This window comes from Cucumis melo, chromosome 10, assembly GCF_025177605.1.
Source record: "Cucumis melo cultivar AY chromosome 10, USDA_Cmelo_AY_1.0, whole genome shotgun sequence".
In the NCBI taxonomy this organism is placed as follows: domain Eukaryota; kingdom Viridiplantae; phylum Streptophyta; class Magnoliopsida; order Cucurbitales; family Cucurbitaceae; genus Cucumis; species Cucumis melo.
The window spans coordinates 25,863,507-25,878,699 of NC_066866.1; the positions used below are offsets into that span (position 1 = coordinate 25,863,507).

Genomic DNA, 15,193 nt, shown 5'->3' on the forward strand with positions numbered 1-15,193 from the left:
ATGGCTGATGAAAGTTTGAAAAAAGATCCAACATGGAAATATGGTCGATTACAAAATGACCAAGATATAAATACATTTGTCTGTGGATTTTGTTCAAAAGTAATAAAAGGAGGGGTGTATCGATTGAAACAACACCTCGTTGGTGGTTATAGAAATGCCACTGCTTGTAGAAAATGTTCGGATCATGTGAATGAAGAAATTAAAGATTACACGACCAAGAAAAAGGAGATCAAAGAACAAAGAAATTTGATTGTGGACATTGATGTACAAGATTACGGCACCGAGGATGAAGATGAAGGGAGTGTTGGCGTAAATAACATAGTAACATCAAGTGGCTCGAGCTTGAAGAAGCCAAGACAAAAGGGTCCAATGGATGCATTTTTTACTCCCAATCCAGAAACTGTGGTTCAAAATAAAAAGAACGACAAAGAAAAACAAACTTCGTTGAATGCAGCGTACAAAAAGGAAACAAGGTAGCACACCATCCAAAGAATTGCTCGATGGTTTTATGATGCAGGAGTGCCTTTGAATGCTTGCACATATGATAGTTTTGCCCCTATGATTGAGTCAATTGGGCAATTTGTTCCTAGATTGAAACCACCAACATATTGTGAGTTGAGAGTCTCATGTTTGAAGAAGGAATTAGAAGCAACAAATGAGTTAATGAGGAGCCATAAGGCAGAGTGGGCTAAGGTTGGATGCACTGTTATGGCTGATGAGTGGACCAATAGAAGAAATAGGACATTAATTAACTTTTTAGTTAATAGTCTTAAGGGCGCCATGTTTATTGAGTACATCAATGCTTCATCTTATGTGAAGGATGGAAAGAAGATGTTCGAGCTACTTGACAATTTTGTAGAGCGCATTGGAGAAGCAAATGTTGTACAAGTAGTTACTGATAGTGCCTCAGCAAATGTAATGGCAGGTAAGAATGTAAAGTACTCACAAGTTACACCTTTAATTTGTTAGATGTAGTGAGTTCTATGCTAAATGTGTACTTATTTTCTTTGTTAATAGAGAGATTGTTAAAAGTAAAGCGACCACAATTAATATGGTCTCCATGTGCCGCTCATTGTTTAGATTTGATGTTGGAGGATATAGACAAGATCTCCAATATTCGCAAAGCATTGAAAAGAGGCATGGAGATTACCAACTTCATATATGTTCATCCTGGATTATTAAACATGATGCGACGATTTACTAACCAAAAGAAGTTAGTTAGACTAGCTAAGACTCGCTTTGCTACTGCTTGCATTACATTATCGAGTATACATCATCAAAAGAACAACTTAAGGAAGATGTGTACTTCAGATGAATAGAAGGATAGCAAATGGAGCAAGAAGCAATAAGGAAGGCGAGTAGTTCAGACTATTTTGTTGGCTAGTTTTTGGACTACAATTGTGTTTTCTCTTAAAGTATCTAACCCACTAGTTCGAGTTCTTAGATTGGTTGATGGCGAAAAGAAGCCACCTATGAGATATATTTATGAGGTCATGGATAGAGCTAAAAAAGCTATTGCTAAGTCGTTCAATAATAATGAAGAAAAATACAAGGACATTTTCATCATAATTGATAGAAGATAGGACCTTCAGTTGCATCGTCCTCTGCATGCAGCGGGATATTATTTAAACCTGGTATTCTATTATTCGAATCTTAACATCCAAGAGGATGATGAAATAGTTAACGGGCTCTACTCATGCATAACAAAAATGGTTGCTTCATTGGACGTCCAAGACAAAATACTTGTAGAACTAAGCAAGTATAAGAGAGTTGAAGCATTGTTTGGACAACCTTTAGCAATTAGACAAAGGGACAAAATATCTCTAGGTAAATTTCAACTAAACGATTAGTTGATTACTCAACAATACTCAGCAATAAATTATTTTATTAATATATATTTTTTGTTTGTATGTTGTACTTGTACCTATAGTGGAATGGTGGGATAATTTTGGACAATCAACTCCAAACTTGCAAAAGTTTGCTGTGAGAATTTTAGGTCTTATTTGTAGTGCTTCTGGATGCGAACATAATTGGAGTGTGTTTGAGCAGGTTAGCTTTCCTCTCTTTTACATACTATGTAACTTTGTTGATTCACCAGCAGTGACAATGAAATTTTCTAATTTTGCAGCTTCATAGCAAGAAACGAAATAGGCTTGCTCAAATCGTTTGAATGATTTAGTGTTCATCAAATACAATAAAGCATTAAAACGTCGATACAACCTTCAAGATATCGTCGGTCCCATCTCTTTAAGAGATATTGATGATAGTAATGAATGGTTGATTGGAAGATTGGATGATGATTCTGAGGAGGAGGATGAGCTGGTTTTTTACGATGATACTTTAACGTGGGGTGATGTTTCAAGAGCTATCGGAGCAAAAGAACCAACCTTCTATTCTAAAGCTAGAGCCTCGGGAGCAAAGACTAATGTTTCGTGTTCATCCTCATCAACCACACAACCCACACCCAAACAAATAAATTTGGATGACTCTGATCAGAAAGAAGAAGATACTGATGGCTATAAGTCCAACGAAGGAGTGAATGAAGATGAGGATCAATTTAGTGATGATGAGTTTGATCTTTAGGAATGAACTTTTATTTTGATTGTTGTTAAATACTGACTAGTTTTCTATTGTGTTTTGTTTTTTGGGTAGAAAACTAATATTATAATATTTTATACATTAGAGTTAATTTACATTTCCACATTGGTTATTTACTTATATTTTATACACCGTTGTTCCTTTCAATTCTATATATATTTATATAGTGTGCCTCATGTAAAAAAGTTCGCGCCTTTTTGTGTGCCTTGTGCTTAGACCCCAGAGGACCATTGCGTCTTAGTGTGCCTTGAGCCTTTAAAAACATTGGGCATAAGTACCTTTTTCCCGACGTTTGTTGTTGTGTCGGCCTATAAGTTTTTGCCGACGAAATGCAGCTTTGTCGGCATACAAGTTTTCCCGATGAGACTTAATTGCGTCGGCATATAAGTTTTCTCGATGAAATAAAATTTCGTCGAGATACAAGTTTTTCCGACGAAATTGTATTTCGTCGTGATATAAGTTTCACCAACGAAACACAATTTTATCGGCATACTACATTTTTACTGACGAGAAATTTTGCTTTGGCATATAATTTGTCCCGACGAAAATACATGTTTTGTCAGCGTAATTGTTCTTCAAAATGTGGTCTAAAACATATGTTTGCCAATGTTGTTTCCGTCGACATAAGTGATTTATAGTTTTATACATGAATTTTAACTGTTAAATAAGTAATTGTTTTCGATAGTACCTAAGTAAGAACAATAATTAATCGACAATGAAATCAATAGATGAACAAATATAACAAAAATAAGCTTCTATATTAAAAATAAAACTAATGTTCAATTCAACAATGAAACATTAGTGGTATACTATTTGAGGATTGCTAATTAAGTTTTCACAAATCTCACATACATCATTATCTAAGCCAGAGTTTGTTATTCTAACTCTTCACAAGTTTTCTATACCAAAAAAAAAAAATTCCATTCACCTAGCCAAAATATATCCCAACTCAAAATCTTCTCCTAATCTCCAAAAATCGATGTTCGGATCACACGTATAAATCCAAAATAGGAAACAAAATACCAGTGACAATGTGACAAATTAGAAACAAAAATGTGACAAAGTAGCAACATAAAGTGACAAAATAACAACGCAGCAACAAGTGGTCAAGTAAGAAAATAGCACATAATTTGAACATCCTCCTTAAAATTCTTAGAACACTCATATACCTTCCCCCCTCCCACACACCCCCTCCCACACACCCCTAACGAACCAACATTTTAAACTACAAATAAGCAAGACAAATGCATATAAAATGACAAGATAAACTTCTCCCAATCAAACTAAAATTCTTAGAACACCATATATACCCCCCCCCCCCCACCACAAAGACTACAAATGTGTCCTAAGGCCCACGTAATAAACCATTCTTTCAAATTACGAAGAAGCAAGACAAACTAGCTAATTACACTAAAATGCTCATACTTGGTTACTATAACTGCAGGATAGTCATACAACAATGAAATTAAATTCCTAACTCCATTAACCATAACTCAAAGTTGTTATAACGTACCTAATTGTCTGAAAGTCCACTTTCTTGCCTTTGTTGCGCAGCAAGCTGTCTCATGATGTTAGTCAATTGATCTTGGAAGCCTGAAATTGTTGACTTCAACATGACATTTTCCTTCTTTAAGTTCATCACCTTCGTTTGAAGCTTTTCATACTTGTCCCCAATATCTTTCTCAAATACACGGGTTTGCTATATTGAGGGTTGCCTTCCATCCAAGACCTTTAGTATGGCCTGAACGTTTTCCCAAAATCCATTCAAAAATAATTACCTCTGGTGTTCGTTCAGATCCATCTTATGATGATTTTTTTATCTTCTCTTGCAACGCGACCTATATTACGAATGTATTAAATGGTAAATATTATATACAAGGGTTAGTATAAAACTACAAATGTATGATACAATATAACTTACATATGATTCTTTGGCTGACTCATTTACCCACCTATCCTTCTCTAAAAAATGAGTTTTATAAAAACTCCACTTGGCCTACTTCTTCACCCTTATCAATCGTCTATAATTCAATAATAATAATAATAATATTAACATTTAGATGCAATGAAAATGAATATAACAATAATGAATTTGTTTTCTATCATACCAATTCATTATACACTTGCAGAAAAGATTTTCACCCACAATAATGGTTGAAATTTAGACATTCTCTACTTTTCTTGTTCTTTTGCCTTTTTTCCTACACAAAATTTGTAGTTTATTAGTCAAATCAATTTATGAGCACAATATACGTACAACAAACACATAAATATTACCTCCCATTCAGGGGTCTCTCAACGATCACAAAGAACCTTCAAATCTTCTTTGTTCAATAACCTATTAGGTGGGCTTTCACGAGCAATAATAGGATTCTCAAACAAACTATAGTGCTTATGTAGCTCTAATCCATATTCTCTAAATGAAGTTTGTATTTGTTGATGTATGTACTTATTGATGACCATTAATGACATATCCACAACAAAATTGGTCTACACATTCAATAAAAGTTTAGACAAGTATGAGTATGATATTGACACAATAAACATTTATATGTAAGTATGAGATTAGAAATGACATGTACTTACTTGTAGACAAGCCTTTATAGTGGTAATGGCATCACTAGGCACATCCTTCCACTTAGAACAACGCATTGAAATGGTGTCTCGAGTGCTGCCCCGATGGTGTTGCTAAACTTTGTAGCAAAAATGCTAACAGGTTTTCCAACCTTCTCATCAATTGTAATTTGGATCTTTTCATGTCGTTGTACATACATGTCTAGACTAATGTTTCTACTATGCCCACGCTCACGCTTCTTTTTTGTTCCTGAACTACTATCACCTTCTATAGAGGGACCCATAGTTAATGTGTTAGCTTCCTGAACTAGTTCATCAACGAAACATCTTGACGTAGTCCCACCATAATCCTACAATCACATATATGATGAACATATATAACAAAAAAAATTATAAAATAGGAATTAAACTAGTTTTCATACAGTTAATCATTATCTTGATCATTAGACTTTAGATACGGTATACTTTGATTGGATTGTTGTGGATGAACTAGATGCTCTACAATCGTAGGATGAACATCGTCTCGACATAATATTGTATCCTAGATAGATACATCTACCTCAACTCTTAAATCTATTTCCAACAACTCTAATTCATCATTTGCTAGTCCATCTACTTCTAGAAATCCCAAAGGTGTTTATTTTGGACAATTTGCGCTACTTTCCAATTATTGCCAAACTTATTGTCGTCGATGTAAAAAACGTGTTTGGCTTGAGTTTCAAAGATAAAGAGATCATCAGTATACCAAAAAATGAGATGTATTTATGGACATGAAACCTAAATCATGTCATACTTTATTTTTCTTAGGGTCTGTGTCAAATCACTTACATTTGAAAAGACCACACGTCTTCCATGACTATATTTTAAGTCTAAAACATTAACTAGTATACCAAAATAATTAGACTCTCCATCTGCTTCTCCAGGCACCATGATTCCACTAATTTGAGTACATCTTTTATTGTCAGAATCAATACTGTGAAAACGAACTCCATTGACAATGCATTCATCGTAAGAATGAACTTGATTGGAAGGACCAAGTGATATTGAGTAAAGATCGTCAGATGCTTCTCCTCTTTGATGCAATGAATAAACCTATTAACTATAAAGTACTATTAAACTCAAATTATATAACTCATTAATGCTTAATAAATTTCGAATTAGAGAACTATACTTACATGGTCTTTGAACCAAGCAAGAAATTGTGATCGATGTCTTTGATGTGATTTTAATGTTCTATCTGAACGAGTATGAATCAATCTCAAATGTTTCCTATTTATAAGTAATAACATAGAGTGAAACAAAAGTTTCGTTAGATATGAAATCGAATTTGAAGGACATTAAATAAACTTATAGGATATGAGAAACATACCTAAGATAAGATGTTATCTCCGGACTATTGTTTAGTACGTACCAATGGGCCTTTTGTTCCTCACTTTCTGTTAGCATCTTCGAAATTAACACTCTAATGGCCTTACATTTTGCCTAAATACATCAAAATCATCAAAACTTAGACTCTCGGGGATTGAGTCATCATTACGTGCATCCCTATTGAATCTTATTTCTATTCAACATGGATACATGGAACAAAAAGTCAAGGATTCGTTCATGATAAAACCTTCTGCTATTGAACCCTCGAGACGAGTTTTCTTTCTTATGTATTATTTCAAGGTTCGCAAGCTTCTCTGTATAGGGTACATCGAACTATACGTAACCGGACCAACGATCTTTGCTTCGTATGGCAAGTGAACAGCGAGATGAACCATTACATAAAAAAATCGACGAGAAAAGTTTTTCAAACTTACATAATATGAATACAATATCAGATTGCAATCAATCCAAATTTGTATCACATATTATTTTTGCACATAAATCACGAAAGAACTTACATAACTCTACAATAGGTGTATAAACATCCTTTCTTAGATGAGCTCGAACACCAGTAGGAATAAGTCGTTGGAGTAAAATATGCAAGTCGTGAGTATTCAACCCCTATATTTTTCTATCATCCACACTAATACATCGTGATATGTTTGAGACGAATCCATCAGGAATTGACTGATTTCAAGAACTTACAAAAGGTTATCTTCTCACTTGTAGTGAAAGTATATGCAGCATGTGGTTTTACAAATTTAGTTCCTTCTTTTCGTAAGTGTAAGTCCTTCCGTATATTCAAATCTTCAAGGTCCAAACAAGCTTTTATCGTGTCTTTTGTTTTTCCATCAATATTCATCAAAGTCCCAAGCAAGTTGTCGCATATATTTTTTTCAGTATGCACGACATCTAACTTATGTCATAACATTAGTTTAGACCAGTAAGGCAACTTAAAAAATATATATATTTTTTTTGTTTAGTTAATGATCCTTTTTCTTTTCTTGTCTTGTTAGAATGGACGCTTACTTAGTACTAGAAAGTTTAATGAATTGACTTGTTATAAAATCTCATCTCCATTCATCACAATGGGTGGAGGTCTACGCTTCAATTGTCCTTCATGTTGCTTGCTCTGACGCAACTGTGGTTAGATGGAAGGTAACGTCGGTGACCCATGAAAGAGATTTTTCTCTTATTTTAAATGAAGATCTATCTTCTTTATAAGTGAGACACATTGATAACCTTTGGTGCTCCATCCTGGCAAATTCCCGCAAGCAGGAAAAACATTAATGGTCCACAACAAACAGGCACGTAATCGAAAGAATTCCCTGCTCATGCAATTGTACGTACACCATCATTCCACAACTCTTTAACTCTTCAATCAACGGTTGTAAATACACACTAATTTCTTTTCCAGGGGACTTCGGTCCTGGTATAAGTAAAGACATAAAAAATTTGGATTCCTTCATGCATTTCCATGGGGAAAAATTATAAGGAATAAGCACAACAGGCCACATGCTATATGCATTACTCATATTTGCAAATGGATTAAATCCATCTGAAGCTAAGGCTGATCGAATGTTCCTTGGGTCTGAAGCAAATTCAGAAAACTTTCTATCAAAACGTTTCCACCCTTTAGCATCAGTCGGATGTCGCAACACACCATTAGTTTTAACTCGTTTGTCCTTATGTCATCGCATTTCAAAAGCAATGTGTCTCGATGAAAATAATTGTTTCAAACTCTATATTAATGGAAAATGATGTTACATCTTGTTTGGGATCTTTTTGTCCTTTCCATCATTTATTTTGTATTGAGACTCACCAAACACTAGATAACTTTGATAATTAGAATATCTTTTTCAAAATAAAACGTAGTCATACTTGCAAACATTGAATAGAATCATATCCTAGTCGTAAGTCACGTTGTTTTCTTTTAGCTTTATGAAAAGAATTAGGTATACATGTATCAATTGGAAGTGCATCTTTCAACAAATTTAGTAACATATCAAAGGATTTGTTACTCCAATTATTGAGAATCTTAACATGCATCAATTTCGCCAAGAAGTTTAATGAAGAAAATTTGGTACAACTCGGGTATAACAGATTATGCGCTTCATCCATCAACTTCTAAAAAATGTTTGTAGTATACCTTTGTTTAGTGTTCTCATGCATCTCATTTTCAAAGTCTTCTTCATCCTCATCATATGCCTCTTCTCTCATTGGTCCTTGCAAATCATTTAAAAGGTTGAACAACTCACTGTCGTCATTCTCAATAGTAGGTTGTTCCCTTAATCTGTCACCTACTAATCCATCATCAACTAAAGAAGGTAAAAGAGTCATGAATCTTTCAAATTGAGCTAAATTTGTTGGTTCTCCATGATAAATTCTTTGACTATATGAAGGAGATATTCCATTAGCAAATAAATCTCTTTGTACTCCATCTAAAGTTTGACACATTGAATTTTGACAATTTTTATATGGGCATCTTGTTTGTTCTTCTATATTTACATGACACTTTGCCACTTCCATGAAATGTGCAACTCCATCAATATACTCTTTTGAGAATCTATCTCTAAGTTTAATCCAATCCATATTCATCGTTGATGCAAAATGAATTAATTTAAATTTTATAGTAGTTAGGGCAAAAAGTTTCTCTAACTTTTTTCCACAAACCTAAAGATAACTTTATAATGTCCTCAATGGTGCCTAAGTATCAAATTGAAAGTGTTACTTTAACACAAATGCCGATCAAAATCACCCAACTAATATTCCATATAAATTTATACCATAACTGTAAGATAGTCATAGCAATTCACATATACAATACTTATTAGATTTCATAAAATAACAAATATTACCATACTCATATCTCAAAATCACCTCTAAAATTAAGCCTTATTAGATTTTATTTAATAATATATATGAAATCTAATAAGTATTTCTACTAATTCCAAATCAAAAGAGAAATAATCAACTAATATCATCCAACTCATATTGTATAACAAACAAAACCAAGAGCATGCTTGAAATTCAAGTTCAACAAACATCATCATACTAATATTCCATACAAATCTATGACTATCATAATTGTAGGATAATCCTAGCAATTCACATTTCCAATACTTGTTAGATTTCATATAACAACAATCCACAATACTTATTAGATTGCATCAACTTATAACAAATCAAATTATAGAGATAAAAATTTTTGTTTTAATTAACATAGTAGTAAAGTTAATAAAATAAATAAATGTACATATCTTTGCATAGTAAATATTCAAGATAAATTTTGGTTTCAAATTATTTTATAACAAATTAGACGATAATAATTTGTTAATTTTTTGTTTCAAATAAAATACAACGAGAGTTTAAATGTATCAAACTTCAATGAGTGTGCGAAGAAATAAGGTCGATGACGATTGAGAAGACGAAGAGTTGTGTGTGTGGCTGTGCGCGTCGCTTGGGAGAAAAGGGAGGCACAACTGTGGAAGAAAGAGGATGGGGCGGCGACTGTTGTAGGAGATGGGAGGAGGCAGTGGCGGTTGTAGGAAAAGGTGGAAGAATCGACATCTGTAGCTGTAGGAGAGGTGAGAGCCGGCGGCAGTTGGAAAAGGAAGAAGGTGGTCAGCATCTAAGGCTGTGGTGGGAGACCTACGACGGTTAGAGAAGGGAGAAGAGAAGGGGTGATGGTTGGAGTAGAAGAAGGAAAACGTATTGGAGAGGAGGTGCGACGGTTGTGAGGGACCAACAACGTCTTAGGTGGATTGGCGACAGTTAGAGGAGGGAGGTGGTCGACGGCGACAGGCACTTGTCAGAGAAGAAGGGAAGTGGATGGCCTGTAGGTGCGTGTGTGGGTAGGGAGGGAGGGGCAGTTATGACTTGTGAGAGAGAAAGGGGGGAAAATCGTGGGATTAAGGTGGGTTTTTTTTTAAGTTAGGTAAATTAAATTCAATTGAAACTATTAGAGGGCGTTTGGGATTAGGGTTGGTACTGTGGGCTTAGGTTAGCCTAACCCTTACCCCTGTTTGGGCCCAATATTAAGGAAACGGGTTTCCTTAACACGGTTTCATTCTCCCCTCAAACGGTCGAAACCCTTCCCTGCCTTATCGTCTTCAACCTGTGTTCAGGCTTTCCCCTCAACCCGTGTTCGTGCGAAACCCTTTTCCCCTTCGTTCTGTGTTCTCCCTCACCAAAATCCCCTCAAATCTCCCTCCTTGTCGCTCAAGGTTCCAGTGTCGTGGTTGGGTGTTTCGCTTTCCATTTCGTCATTCTGAATTTGATAAACCAGAAACTTTCATCGTTGTCTGCCAATGGTTGTCGATCGAGCTTGATAGGGAGGTATTTGACTCTTTTGAATCCAATTTTTTAGCCGATGATGAGTTTAACAATTTATACAAACTGATTTTGTTACATTTTTTGTTTTCCATATATGTATGTAGCCTGATTTGTCGATTATGTTCTGATTTAATTTAATTTGCCTATGCTGTACTTTCTGTTGGGATTTAATTTGCCTATGTTGTACTTTCCGTTTTTCATTTCTGTTTCTAATTCTCCTCGTTCCGTTCCTATTCTCTCCTTCCATTTCTCCTCTTCGTTCTCGGGCTTTCTTCTCCGGCGATCTTCTCTCTTTATTCTTCGTTTATTCTCTAGCTCTCTTCGTGCTTTGTTTCTTCTTCGTTCTCGGACTAAACGTATGGCTCTCAATCCCTCTTTCTCTTGTCGATTTTACTGATGGATTTTTCTTTCAGATCTTTTTTTTTTTACTGAGAATGACCAGAGGCGTTTGTTGTGTTTCTGTGTGTTTTTTTTATGGCTCTCAATCCCTCTTTCTCCTGCAACGAGTTCGAAGAAATAAAGACAATTTTGGCAGTTTCTTCTCATCATTCTTAGATGTATATGCGGAGAATGCAAACAGAAAGAATGACATCCTTGAGAAAAGATCTTTTTGTTGTACATCTAGTGAAGTTGATGAGAGCCAAACATCAAGCAAAAAAGATGATCTCCATGAAGAGTTGATGGAGAATGTTTAGACATTTTAAATACATTTTAAAGACATTATGTCATCTACTTTTTAATATTAGACTTGAACATGGATTTTGTATGTTTGTATTATGGTTTGAGAAAGTTACATAAATTTTCTTTTCTTCCATCTTCATCTGTTTCTTTTCTTTTCTTTTTTTCAAACTGTTATTTGGTTCATCGTTTATTATTTAGATTGGAGTAGCCAAATGTAAATGATAGCGTAAAAAAAGTAAAGGATCGTGTAAAAAAAATTATCATATAGATAATTTTAAACGATCGTGTACCAAAAGAATTAAAAAATAAATCTAAACGATCGTGTACCATATTCTGAGTTAAATCTAAATGATCATGTACCAAATTTTGAAAAAAAATCGTTTAGCCAAATATAAACGATCTTGTACCAAATTTTGAGTCAAATCTAAACTATCGTGTACCATATTTTGAGCCAAATCTAAACGGTCGTATACCATATTTAAAAAAAAAATCGTTCAGCCAAATCTAAACGATCGTGTACCAAATTTTGAAAAAAATCTAAACAATCGTGTACCATATTTTGAGCCAAATCTAAACGATCATATACCATATTTTGAGCCAAATCTAAACGATCGTGTACCATATTTTGAAAAAAAATCGTTTAACCAAATATAAACGATCGTGTACCAAATTTTGAGTCAAATCTAAACGACCGTGCACCATATTTTGAGCCAAATCTAAACGATCGTATACCATATTTTGAAAAAAAAATTGTTTAGCCAAATCTAAACGATTGTGTACCAAATTTTGAGTCAAATCTAAACGACCGCGTATCATATTTTAAGCTAAATTTAAACGATCGTGTACCATATTTTGAAAAAAAATCGTTCAGTCAAATCTAAACGATCGTGTACCAAATTTTGAGGCAAATCTAAACGATCGTGTATCAAATTTTGAGCCAAATCTAAACGATCGTGTACCAAATTTTTGAGTCAAATCTAAACGATCGTGTACCAAATTTTTAAGTCAAATCTAAACAATCGTGTACCAAATTTTGAGCTAAATCTAAACGATCGTGTACCATATTTTGAAAAAAAAATCGTTTTATAACATTTGAAGGATAGAATCCTTTTTTGTTTATGTTATTCTTTTTATTTGTGTAGTAGGACTTCTTTGTATTAAATGATATAGAGAGGGAGGGATTTTGTAGAGTTATCCTACGAGACATGACAAGATAGTTTATGTTTGTACTGACCTGAGTTGCTTTTTATTTGCTTACTTTTTTTTTCCTGTATGATATTGACTGTTTATGCTTTTGCTATTGTAGACAATTATTTTCTTATGTACTTGAGTTGTTTATGCATATATTTTTTTTTGTCCCTTCTACATCTGTTCAATTCCGTTCATAATGTTTATTTAAAATTAAGGAAAATAGTAACAATTTCGCCCCGACGTTATATCACATAGTTATATATGTTCAAAATAGGGGGACATCGCTATCGCCAATTACAAATAAGAAATAATTAATTTGTATTTCTAAAAATGAATTTTAATAAATTTTTCACAATATCTTCAGAAATTAATTCTAAATTGGACAACTGTTTTTACTAATTTAATAATATTACACATAGAATAAATTATTTGCAATAAGACGGGTTCGACGCTTTCTTAAAAAAATATGCAATAAGATTTTTTTTTATCATATTTACAATCTCATTTAAAAAATATTATATTACATAAAAAAAATTATTAACTCAACTTTCCCCAAATAAATTTTATCATAAATCACATAAACCTACTCATCTAATCCTTCCCCCAAACACATCTTATCCTAAATTTCCCATGAAACTACCAACCTAACCCTTCCCCTAAACACGTATTACATAAAATCCTCATAACCCTTTACCAAACACCTCTATAAACCCTTTCCCCAAACAAGGGTTATCATAAAACTAGATTTATCATAACAGTAGTTTTATCATAACACTAATCCTTCTATAAATTAACCATTCCCCAAAGGCACCCTTAGTTAAACTAAAACTAGGATTTTTCTAAAAAAATTAGATAAATTAAATCCATAAGTAAATTTAAATTAGGTTTTTTTAATTAAGTAAATAAAATTCAAACGATTAAAATATTTACGGTCCATGTAAATACAACAAACTTTAACGGGCCGTGTAATAAAGCAATTAAAACTATGTTATTTTTTAAAAATTAGGTAAACTAAAATTGTATAGACAAATCTGAATGATTATATAGTTTGAAACATTTTTAATATTTTTCATTAGGAAACCGTAGGTTAGCTTATTTCGTTTTCAAAATTCTTCGAAAATATTTTCTTATATTTTTCCAAAGGCCCCCGAACTAAAACTAGTTTTTTTAAATAAAAATTTTGCTGATCGATAATGTCCGTCTTCTTGGGATAGGAGTCTGAACGGACGAGAGAAGTCTGTTGGCCGAAGGATAGCTTATACGGGACTCTGGATCACGAACAAGTCTGACGACCTCCATGGCTGCGAAGGCCGCCCCTCTCGGTTTACCCAAGTCCGGTGCAATTTCCAAGGGCTACAATTTTGCTTCTACCTGGGAGCAGGTACCTTCATCTTTTCCATTTTACTCCTTAATTCTTTCCCTTTTCCAATTTGAATCCTGAAATTTGCTGATATCTGTTCGATCTCGATTTCGATGAGACTTTATGCGATGAGATCTGATTGCGCCACTTCTTCATTCTCGATGCTTACAATTTTGTTTTGTTTTCTGGAATTTTGTTGTCTCCTAATCCTCCAGAATGCTCCTCTAACGGAGCAACAGCAAGCGGCTATTGCCACACTCGGTCATGCCGTTGCTGAGCGACCTTTTCCCGTTGATTTGGTGAGATTTTTGTTCTGCTCTTCATTCATTTTCAACTTGTTTCTTCTTCGTGTTCTCTAATTCTTCATTTGAATTCAACTGGTGCTGACTGCCACTTCGTACGTTTGTTTTAGAGACAAATGTTTCATAACTACAGCTTCATGTTACATATTATTTTAGGCACAGGATAGGATAGGAGGTAAAGAAAATGCATTGTCTATTTCGGTTAAGAATACCACCAACGATGATTCCGATGCTGTTGAAGCCGTTTTGGTTAATACCAATCAGGTAGCCTTTACTGTACGCTGGATTCAATGTCTTCAGCCTTTTTCGTTATTTAATTTTTTTTATTACAGTATTTGTGATGGTAACAATCATAATCTTCAAGATTTTAACCCTGTTGATGCCCTGCCTTGTTATCTTCTTTGGCATAATCTATTTTCACTTTATGTTGTCTGGTATTGTTGAAGTCATATCACTAAAACTTTTGCTTTTCCTACTGAATCTCTTGCAGTTCTACAAATGGTTTTCTGATCTAGAATCAGCCATGAAATCTGAGGTTAGTACAATTGGGTTTCTTCTATAATTTATCTTCCGTTGCAAGCCGAGAATATTCTCTTTGAGCATTCTATTCCTTATTGTAGACAGAGGAGAAATACCACCACTACTTGAATTCTTTAACAGATCGCATAAGAACATGTGATGTTATACTTCGTCAGGTAAAGTTTTATTACTTTTTCCTTAATCAACATGAAATAATCTTTTGGGTTGTGTTTTTATTTAATTAACTAATATATATTTTTAATCA

The 15,193-nt window shown here is 33.9% G+C and overlaps 3 protein-coding genes across 3 annotated transcripts in view; all 3 read left to right on the forward strand.

The window, feature by feature from the left end:
* LOC103499392 (uncharacterized) lies at positions 1 to 1,583 on the forward strand. Its single transcript, XM_051090607.1, has 4 exons — positions 1 to 473; positions 591 to 925; positions 1,018 to 1,266; positions 1,417 to 1,583. Exons 1-4 carry the CDS (start codon positions 1 to 3, stop codon positions 1,581 to 1,583), a joined length of 1,224 nt encoding a protein of 407 aa, XP_050946564.1.
* A 126-nt stretch (positions 1,584 to 1,709) lies between these two features.
* Positions 1,710 to 2,583, forward strand: LOC127151186 (uncharacterized). The gene is made up of 3 exons (XM_051090608.1): positions 1,710 to 1,827; positions 1,931 to 2,049; positions 2,152 to 2,583. The coding sequence occupies exons 1-3, from the start codon at positions 1,710 to 1,712 to the stop codon at positions 2,581 to 2,583; spliced, it is 669 nt and encodes a 222-aa protein (XP_050946565.1).
* Positions 2,584 to 13,914: 11,331 nt separating this feature from the next.
* LOC103499355 (conserved oligomeric Golgi complex subunit 3) overlaps positions 13,915 to 15,193 on the forward strand; it is a 51,189-nt gene continuing 49,910 nt past the window's right edge. The window contains exons 1-5 of the mRNA XM_008462338.3: positions 13,915 to 14,128; positions 14,323 to 14,406; positions 14,566 to 14,673; positions 14,900 to 14,944; positions 15,030 to 15,104. Of these exons, the coding sequence (XP_008460560.1) occupies positions 14,045 to 14,128; positions 14,323 to 14,406; positions 14,566 to 14,673; positions 14,900 to 14,944; positions 15,030 to 15,104 (396 nt within the window). The 5' untranslated portion in view covers positions 13,915 to 14,044. The remainder of the gene's footprint in view (positions 14,129 to 14,322; positions 14,407 to 14,565; positions 14,674 to 14,899; positions 14,945 to 15,029; positions 15,105 to 15,193) is intronic.

Coding starts and splice junctions, on each gene's coding strand:
- LOC103499392 (XM_051090607.1), top strand. CDS start 1: ATGGCTGATGAAAGTTTGAAAAAAGATCCAACATGGAAATATGGTCGA. Junction 926..1,017: donor CTCAGCAAATGTAATGGCAG/GTAAGAATGTAA, acceptor CTTTGTTAATAG/AGAGATTGTTAAAAGTAAAG. Junction 1,267..1,416: donor TGCTTGCATTACATTATCGA/GTATACATCATC, acceptor TTTCTCTTAAAG/TATCTAACCCACTAGTTCGA.
- LOC127151186 (XM_051090608.1), top strand. CDS start 1,710: ATGGTTGCTTCATTGGACGTCCAAGACAAAATACTTGTAGAACTAAGC. Junction 1,828..1,930: donor AAGGGACAAAATATCTCTAG/GTAAATTTCAAC, acceptor TTGTACCTATAG/TGGAATGGTGGGATAATTTT. Junction 2,050..2,151: donor ATTGGAGTGTGTTTGAGCAG/GTTAGCTTTCCT, acceptor GAAACGAAATAG/GCTTGCTCAAATCGTTTGAA.